At 33.8% G+C, this 10,135-nt stretch overlaps 1 protein-coding gene across 8 annotated transcripts in view; it reads left to right on the top strand.

Annotated features, from left to right (window-relative positions):
- The window catches only part of LOC111468611 (uncharacterized protein Cbei_0202), a 10,950-nt gene extending 3,870 nt beyond the window's left edge, over positions 1 to 7,080 (top strand). The window contains exons 9-16 of one of the 8 annotated variants that reach the window (XM_023113883.1): positions 219 to 380; positions 646 to 739; positions 2,204 to 2,322; positions 2,412 to 2,456; positions 2,870 to 3,227; positions 4,122 to 4,295; positions 6,419 to 6,478; positions 6,783 to 7,080. In XM_023113883.1, the coding sequence (XP_022969651.1) occupies positions 219 to 380; positions 646 to 739; positions 2,204 to 2,322; positions 2,412 to 2,456; positions 2,870 to 3,103 (654 nt within the window). In that variant the 3' untranslated portion in view covers positions 3,104 to 3,227; positions 4,122 to 4,295; positions 6,419 to 6,478; positions 6,783 to 7,080. Of the gene's footprint in view, positions 1 to 218; positions 381 to 645; positions 740 to 2,203; positions 2,323 to 2,411; positions 2,457 to 2,869; positions 3,228 to 4,042; positions 4,296 to 6,415; positions 6,586 to 6,730 lie in introns of those variants that run through there. The other 7 variants (XM_023113882.1, XM_023113885.1, XM_023113884.1 and 4 more) reach the window with 7 other exon arrangements.
- Positions 7,081 to 10,135: the final 3,055 nt, after the last annotated feature.

Raw genomic sequence — 10,135 nt, 5'->3', positions numbered from 1 at the left:
AAAAAAAAAAAAAAAAAAAAAAAAAAGAATTTTATCATGTCCTTTATGTTAGAAAACGGCCATTATTTTCTCTCTAATTTCTGATACTTCAGAAAAATAGAATTTAATACGTTGAAGTGTAGCCTCATTAGGAAACTGGCATTCCGTGAATTCACCATTGTTTCTTAACGAATTTTATCATTAATCTCTGTCAATATAATTTGATATGTCATTTCTAGGTTGTCCTCACTAGTACAAACCCCGGAGAACTTTGTATCAATGGCATGTCATTCTCTCGACGTTCATCAAAATGGGCAAACGCTGCCCTTGTTGTCACTGTTTCTACTAAGGATTTTAATGATCTGGGCTTCCACGGGCCTCTTGCCGGGGTTGAATTCCAGGTAGCTTTTCTGTGTTCTCTCACTTTATCCGAACATTTTATCTCTTATGGCAAAGAACGCTCTCTCCGATGTTTTGAGGAATAGATTGTTGTAGTTATGTAGTTTTTCATTTAGACACATTCCCATCATGTGATCATAATAAATTTATCTTCTCCTAAAATAACTTCAGCTCATTAACTTCCGCTATTAGATATCAGTTACTTTACCCACGTACTGACTTTCAGAAACGATGTTACTTATTTGAATTATAATATTTTCTTGTCAGAGAGAGTTTGAGCGAAGGGCAGCCCTCATGGGAGGTGGAAAATTTGTTTTGCCTGTGCAGACAGCTACTGATTTTATGGACAGAAAGTTAAAAGGTATGTCGAGTCCCCAATCTCTGAAACTTAAGAAGCATAATAAGTCTAGACTCAGAGATCTTCCCAATACCTGACATACAAATATATTTCTTAATTTGAGTGAAACACTGAAATTTTTTGGGGTTCTTAAAAAATTTAAACCAGGGTTGGGAATTCGAACAGAACTATGCCCACGTTATTATCTTGTAGATAAAACCTGAGATTTTTCTTATTTAGATTTACACGTTTTCATTAGTTGATTGAATACTTTCGTTTAACCATTTGACAAACACGTCGAATGAATTACCAAAGTTTTAGATGGAAATTTGGTAGGAAGTGGCACAGATTTAGTTGGCCACTCTTCAGCCATTTTTAGGATAAGTTAGATATTTAAATAGGTAAAACTGTTCGGAAGAAATAAACATCACATTTTAAGCAAAAGTCTTCGTCAATTATCTCTCGGTTATTTTTTGCATCTTTATTTTCTTCCAACAACTTCCCGTCAAACGATTTCCTCTCACCGAAAAGGATTTCAGTTGCCGATTATCCTTGTCGATTGTCGAAAAACAACAAGTGGTATCAGAGCCAAGTTGAAGCCATCGGTGGTATATCATTTCAGAGGAGCCAATCTTATCAACAGTCAAGTTGAATAGCTCAAGTGGTTAGAGCGTTGATCTAACAACGCACAAGTCTTAGGTTTGAGTAGAAGAAAATGCAAAGCGCGAAAATACACAAATCGTGGGATCCATCTCGAGCAGGCTCGCTCACTCCTTTGTGGGGAGGAATGACTTGCACGCCTAAAGCTCCCCGCGACAACACCGGCGAGAGCAACGACACACCTAAAGCTTCGCGACAACACCGGCGAGAGCAGCGGGCCAATTCCAGTGCTCGTACTGTGGGGAAGGTAGGTGAAATTCGGTGATGGCTCCGTCGTTGAGATCGAAGGGCACGACACTATCTTGTTCGTCGACAAGCGAGGCAAGCACCACAAGCTGACCGGCGTCTACTTCATCCCGAGGCTCAAGACTAATATTGTGAGCCTGGGTCAACTCGATAAGGTTGGCTGCCAACCTTTCCATCAAGCGCGGGCTACTTAGGATCCGCGATGATCGACGACGGTTGCTCACGCAAGTTCGGTGCACGGAAAACCACCTTTACATCCTAGAGTTGGAGATAGAGTAATCAGTCAACCTCTCGGTTAGGTACCTGGAGGATAGAAGACCTATTAGGAAGAGGTGAACCGCCTGAACTGGCGGCGCGCCAGCTCAAAGAAGAAGTGGCTGAACAAGATGTGGGGAGTCTGAAAGACATGCCGCCCGGGACACCGATAAAACCTGAGATTTTCCTTATTTAGATTTACACGTTTGACCATTCGTCTGACCATTTGACAAACACGTTGAATGGATTACCAAAGTAAACTTCATTTTACCAGCTGTTTCCCCTTAGATTGATATTTTTCTCTTCTATTTTTCATTTTCTTTTCAGTAACATCCGTGCCGCCATCAAGTTACCGGTTAGGAGTGAAGGCCTCAAATCTCCATGAGTTATTCCCTGGTCATATAACAGAAGCTTTACAGCAATCTATCCTAGCATTTGATAAAGAGGTTCTCTCGTAACTATCTCTGTGACGGCATGGATTTTCTTTATTATCCTAACTCATTGAACTTTTTCTTTCCAAATTTTGGGCGTTCAGTTACCAGGTTTTCTCTCAGGTGACGCCCTTCTACATGGCGTGGAGGTAGTTTTTCTACTGTTTATTATCATTTTGGTATCAAAGGTTGTCTAACCCCCTTTTCTTTTTAAATGTCAACTGGTCTAAATGATAGATGTGTGGAAATTGGTATGTACACTTATCAATATGTTTTTAGCAAAAGTCTTATCAATTTTGTACTAACACGTTCATGAATCATAAAAAATATTAAATAAATTTAGATTTTATTAGATACAAAATTGAAAGTTTAACTTCATTTTTAAATTTTAGGGGCTTATTAAACATAAAATATAGAAATTTGGACTTATTAGGCACAGTTTAAAACCTATTAGTCATGTTTAGGCTAAACAGATAATTTGACAAAACATTGTTAACTAACTAAATATCAGACCATTTTTCCTTTTAGAATCGCTATTCATTAAAGTTAGTTTTGCTTTCAGACGAGAACAAGTTCCCCTGTTCAAATCCCACGCAACCCTGGGACTTATGAAAGCACATCTCTTAGAGGACTCTACCCGGTTGGCGAAGGAGCAGGCTATGCGGGAGGAATTGTAAGTGCGGCAGTCGATGGCATGTACGCCGGCTTCGCTGTGGCTAAGAATTTCAATCTTTACAATGGTGACCTTGAGACGGTTTTGGGTAAGGCTCAAAGTTCTGGGTCCGTAATGTACTAGAGCTAATCCAGTTCACTTGCCAGCAATAGAAGAGCCTGTGACTACAAATTGGTCAATCTCTACATGCCAATTCCCGCAAGCCCATCTAAATCAATCAGGTTCTTCATTCAACCTAACTGTAGAGGTACCTAAAACTCTGTTAATCGTTGCTTGATGTGCTACAAGCCTAGGGTCATTTTTAAAATTTTCTAGCATAAATAGAGCTAGGTTAAAAATAAATTTAAGTTCTTTGTTGTCATAGAGTTTTGGAACCTTATATTTTATTGTAGTGCTTTATAAAAACTCATTTTTTTAGTTCATCAATGGCTTGGGAGAATGAAACCATCCACTTTTAAGATAGTAATTAATGTTTTATCCAATAAACATGCTCGAATTGGTAACTTAATTGTCATTGTTTTTTAATAAATGATTTAGGAGAGACAAGCATATTCATTTACTTTGATCAATAGATACGTATGTCTGTACAAACAAGTATTTAAAGTCACATGTAGTAGCTTAGATAGCTTAGATGTTAGATTTTCTAATTTATTTAGTTTCTTGTTATATGATTAATAAAAAATTAACACTAAAGACCAATAATCTTTTAAAGCAACATTAACGAACTCAAATATAATACTTCAAAGTTGAAGGACAAAAATATAATGTTTGAAAGTTGGACTAAAATATTATAAGTTTGAAAGTGAGATAACAAAGACATGTAAAATGAGGATTAAAATAGGTTGGTTTTAAAAATAATGATTAAACTAAGACACTTTTTACCAGGTGCATACTACTTTTAACACAATTTACAGTTGTTAGATATATTTGGTAAATCATGTTCACTACTAGTTACTTGACATGATTTTTTGGTAAACTATCCTATTCGCATTAGTTTTTAAATTGCTGCTATTTCTGTTATTTTTGCCAGAAAGTTGCATTAAATAATGGCATCCATTCTAGGTGATAATTTGTATCTGAGCATACCCTTATAATGAAAACTGGCATGCTTTTTGGAATCAACCATACTTTTGGCCTTCAGGAGCATGGAGTTCCAGTTTAGTAATCCAAACAAGGCTCTGCATCATGTTGGTTCATTTGAGGTGGAGACATACATCTTCTACTTTGTAAATATGCAACAATTAAACGAGTTGCTCGGACCATGCATTGCTGCTGTTGATTTTGACTGATTTCGAGAGAACTCTACTTGGTCGAGGTACGTGCTAATTTCTTTTTCTAAACTATTTAAGTCTTAAAACTTTCAATTTTTGTATTTAATACTCTTTGACTTTAGAAGCATGGAATAAGTTCTTATAGGTTTTTAAAGTTTCAATTGTGTGTTCTTGACTTATTCAACCGTCTTTTTTTTTTAATTCATAAAATTGTTAGGCAAATATTGAAAGGTTGGAGTTTTAATAGACACAAGTGCTTTTTTTTTTTTTTTTTTTTCCTTTTCTTTTTAATGTCAAATAGGTTGAAGATTTTGTTAGAGTGAAATTTGAAAGTTTGGACTAAAATTTATTTATTTATTTTTTATCTATTGGTGTTGTTATTATGATTATTATTATTTTGGTAATTCAATCCTCTTGGGCTTTCTTCTTGTGTACATGGCTTTTTGGAAGTATTTTAGAAAAACTTTTCTGAATCTCTCTTTTTCTTTAACTTATTTTTCTCTTATTTTCTTAACCTAACATTTAAAATATCTGAGATGATTTTTTATTCCAAGATCATATTTTTTAAACAATTTTCAGCCTAAAGTAATTAAAAATTATTTTAAAATGAAAACAAAGATATACTTTTTTAAAGAATGCTTTAAACCAAATAACTCTTGTAGCTTTTCTTCTAAGTGTCAGCTGTTTTGATGTCATTATTTCTAGAGTGGAAAGAAGTCAAATGAAGTATTATGGAATTGCCTTTTCTCTTTAAGCAATGCCAACTTGTGTCAAAATTATTGCTCAAAATGGACCTTTTTATATCTTTATGTACAATAAGTGACTTAATATAGCCTCTTAATTAATTTAGATGTATTTTCTAAAAATTATTTTAAAAACATGTTGCAGATTTTTTTTTTTTTTTTTTTTTTTTTTTTTTTTTTGGATGAAAGTCCCACCTGGGTTAATTTGTCCCACATCGACTAATTTAGAGAATGATCATAGGTTCATAATCAACGAATACTATCTCCATTGGTATGAGGTCTTTTGGGGAAGCCCAAATCAAAGCCATGAGAGCTATGCTCAAAATGGACAATATTATATCATTGTGGAGAGTCGTATTCATCTAACATAGTATCAGAGCTAAGCTATGTCCTAAACTTAGTCATGTCAATAAAATCCTCAAATGTCGAAGGCTCTCCTTGAAGGCATAGTAAAAAATGAAGAAACTAGCCTCAATTAAGAGGAGGTGTTGGATGAAAGTATGATCATGAGTTTATAATCAAGGAATAGTCTCTCATTTTGAAATATATCTTTTGTGCTTCTTTTTTATTTATAGATTTTGCATATTAATTTATTATATAATACTTTTTAAATTATTCATTATTCATTCCTGTGTTTAGCTTAGATTGTTAATTTACATTAGATTTTGATGTTCATCAAATTGAGTCATAGATGTTGAAAAAGTTTGAATTCGTATCTTCTCAAAATTTAATTAGATAATTATGCATGAATTAATTACCATAAAATTTAAGCAATAAAAGTCTCTAAATCTAACTATGAAAATTCTTGAACTTGGCTACAAACTCAACTATAGCAAACCAAAAGAACCACTGCCCATAAAAGGAACCTTCTCGAGTTACAACGGATGAAGGTACGAAACTCATGGTCGTTTATAAGTTTAGGGTATAATTTGATGAAAGTTAGCTCATAAGGACTACCATTGTATAACCATTCATCAACGGAAGCTGCTTCCTAAATTGGGTAAAAGTGCAACCCAATAGCGGCAGAAGTAGGGATAATGACACTAAAAATAATATTGTTTCCGTAAAGTAGAGATCCAGAAACAGGTTCACATATCGGATCTGATGAAATAGGATGAATTGAGATGATATTTTGTAAATACGTAATTATTTTGAATATATTAACTATTTCTTTATTTTCCCATCGCCTGGAAGGGACAAAAGAAACATCTTGTTCTTTCTTCAACAATTTCTGATCTCTAGTGAACCTTTCAATAGGATTCGAACCCATATGAAGTCCTCGACTTTTCAAGTTGTTTGAATCATTTGAAAAGAAAAAGAAAAGAAAAAAAAAAGTCCTCATTTTCTGTGGCTCATATCAATGTTACGTATTAGGTTGGAAGTAAAATACAATTTAAATATCATGTTTGTTTCATATGTAGCAGAGGGAGTGCTTTTGGATCCCATAGGACATCAACTCTGGAAGATTCTGCATATTATTATTGGTATGTATTAATTTATATTTCTCTGTATTTCTACAAAAATATTATTGCCAATATTAGCAATAGGATTATATCTTTCATGGAAACTTTGAAAACGACTTCGTTTTCCGTAAGAAATTGAGTTTCGTTGAAAGATCTGTATTAGAAAGAAGTGACATGAGTCTTTGAATAACTCTCCTTTGTGATTGAATCAATGAGAGAAAAATGGTTAGGAAATTAGCCTAATACAAAAATTTTTGTGAGATCCTACATCAGGGAAGAGAACGAAATACAATTTATAAGGATGTGGAAACCGACGTGTTCTAAGGCTTTGAAGAGAAGTCTAGAAAGGAAAGTCTAAAGGAGACAATGTCAGTTAGCGGTAGGCTTGAGTCATTACAACTTTTCTTTCTCATGAAAAGGGAAGGTTGGAGGACCTCCTAGAATTTCGATGACGAATCTACGTTCCTTTCTCATGAAAAGGGAATGTTGGAAGACCTCTTAGAATTTCGATGACGAATCAACGAGATCCCAAAAAGAAATCTCCGAGGAACATCGATCCTGCAATTCCACGGTGCCTTGTCATGCTCCCTTTTGTAGACAATTAAAACAATGAACATTTTGCTCTGTTGAATTATTTGCTCAATTATAGAAAATATTACTTTAAATAATTACTAAAAAAATATTTTTGATTTTTTTACAAATGTTCAAAAATATTTTGTGTGAAGTGTTGAGTGAAAAATGTTAAGGTTTTGTATATATTTTTCTTTAATTATAATAGAATCGTTGCTACGTGCAAGGCTATTAAGTGAGCAAATATTTATTTAAATTTTTTCATAGATGATATTAGGGATTTTAGCAAGGAATAAAACAATGCCTTAATCTAGCCTAAGAGCTACAAGTAGCATAGATGCATCTACCATCTCTTTAATCACATAGTCATCATCGCAACGTTGTCATCTGTGCAGAGGTGTCTTAAGAGTAGCATGTAGATTGCGTATTTTAGAAATATTCAGTAAGTAACCTCACTACTGGGATTAGGAAATACAATTATGTTTCAGACCTATGATATAAAACACCATAAAATATGTATGCGTTCGTACATAATACTATATCCTAACATCATAGTGTATGCGTTCGTACTAATCACAACAAAGAAGTATCTCAATGCACATGGTCATACAATATGCATGAGGTCTCCATCGTTTTTATAGTCATGGCATGTGCCTGTGATGCAAGATATGTTTTCGTTCATTTTATGTCATCTCGTAGTATAGTGTATAACATTGTATAACACTTTCGTAACATAACACAATTTTCAATGGACATGTCAACGTGATTTTCCATAACATGATATATCTCATAACAACATTGCATAACATGTCAAGTTCCATAGCACGACATATTTACAATACAACAATAAGATAATAAACAAACATTAAATAATCACCAAGTATGACATATGCATGGGTCATTGGGCACGTGTCGTTCATACTTCAAACAATTCTTCCAAACAGGCTTGTTTGGTCGAAATTACTATCATTCAAACTAGTCTGGATCGACGACCAAAGTGGTTATACTAACCTCAAATACCCTTGAAAATTTTGAAATCGGATTTGGAATGAAAGCAGAACTTGATCCAAATTTATGTTCGGTGAAGGATCCAAAAACTTTTAGTTGTGCTGTTTGAACCAATAAAATGAGTTGGAGCAGTCGATCGAGCCGCCAAGTTGAGAGAGTCCACTTAGCTAAACCGCACACAAACCAAAGGCGGGCTGCAATCAATACACAGTGTAGAACTCAAATGGGAAGATGCTTGGAGAGACGACTTATGCTCAAAGTGAACAATATCATGCTATTATGGAGAGTCAGTGATTCCTAATAACATGTTATTGGTTCAAATCTATCCCTAATTGAATGAGCAGAGTATTTAATCAAGTCTATGGTCTAATTTAATGAAAATTAATACGTATTTGGAAGTAATTTTTCTTTCTTAAATAAAATTTAATTAAGAACGAGGGGTAAAAATCAATATTCACCTTCCCATGAGGTAGAAATATCCTAAAAAATTAGCGAATGATTTCTAGCGAACCCACAAGATTTTTTGCGAACCCAACCACTTCACTACCATTTTAACCACGAATTAGCTTAGACAATTTCCATTTTTGTTAGTTTTAAGTCGATTTTCTTTTTCCAAATTCATTGAATTTAGTAGATGTTATTGTTCAATCGACGAGGAGAAACGATTACCGTCACAATTCGATAATTTTGATGGTAAAATGACGTTGTGAAACACCGTGTAACATCGAATATTGGTTGCTAAAGTGTCGCCGAATGAACGTCGGAAAATAACACAAAGTCGAGCAAAGAAGAAGGATCCACATCTTTCTAGACATCTATTTAGTTTTTTAATGGCAAGCTCGGGTGGTTAATTGGCTTAATTTTTTAAAGGCTACAGGATACTATTTTGAATGATTTCTATTAAAATGTATGAGTTTACCTTAGGTAAAAATTACCACAATTATTGAAGGTTAAAATATATCTCAACAAAGGTAAAAAAAAAAATAAAAAAAAAATGATATTTTAAAAATATATGTAGATAAATGTTTTTTTTGTTGTGAAAATTAATTTTTACTATTTTTTACAGTTACTTGTTAAACAAAATAATAGGTAGTTATGACAATCCTTTATCGTTTCCCATTTTTCATCATTGGTTATCTACATATATTTGATTTGATTTGATGTAAGTTTCTTGTTTTTGTCTTTTCATATTTATTTATTTTAAAAAAAAATTAATGTCGAGAGTGTTTTAAACAATAGTTCTTTTCGTTACAGGTAAAGACAAGAGATCACGGGTCGACCCATGCCCAGAATTTGGATCTGGATTTGAAATCCCGATTTAAATAGAGTTTTTTAAATAGTACTTTTCCTAATCGATAAAGACAGGAGATCACGGGTCAGCCCATGCCCAGAATTTGGATGCCCGATAGAATTTTTTAAATAGTACTTTTCCTAATTGATAAAGACGAATTTGGATTAGGATTCGAAATCCTAATTAAACACCTAATAACTCCGACATTCTCAAGCATCCTCTACCGAGTTTTTTAGATAGTACTTTTCCTAATCAATAAAGACAGGAGATCACGGGTCAGCCCGTGCCCAGAATTTGGATGCTCGATAGAGTTTTTTAAATAGTACTTTTCCTAATGATAAAGACGAATTTGGATTAGGATTCGAAATCCTAATTAGACATCTAATAGCTTAGCTCCGACATTCTCAAGCATCCTCTGCCATATTTTTTTGTCCACACTCACATGTATCATAGAAAATTCCTAGAAAGTCACCGAACATAGAATTGATCCAAGTAAAGCATATTTAATCATAAAGTTCCTATGATTGAGTCACTAAGGAGGAATATGCATTTTATTGATATAAATAAGTAACTTTCACAAGTCTTTTTTAGTCATTCTATTCTCAAAATCACTCGCATTCAAATATGATCTCGGTTCATTCATGTACTCTTCCTTTACTTGGATATCACATCAGGAAAACGATATTTACTTATAGTTTCTTGCCGTGTTCAATAACATCTCATATTAGCTCGAGCACGTAGGATGAGATATCTAGTTCATAATTTCCATATTTAGGCTCGGGTTTGATTTCATTTCTATTCATGTTTAA

The sequence above is a fragment of the Cucurbita maxima genome, unplaced genomic scaffold, assembly GCF_002738345.1.
Source record: "Cucurbita maxima cultivar Rimu unplaced genomic scaffold, Cmax_1.0 Cma_Scf00037, whole genome shotgun sequence".
NCBI lineage: Eukaryota > Viridiplantae > Streptophyta > Magnoliopsida > Cucurbitales > Cucurbitaceae > Cucurbita > Cucurbita maxima.
Note: the sequence above shows the minus strand (reverse complement) of the source record. Positions and strands in the feature narration are given on the sequence as shown.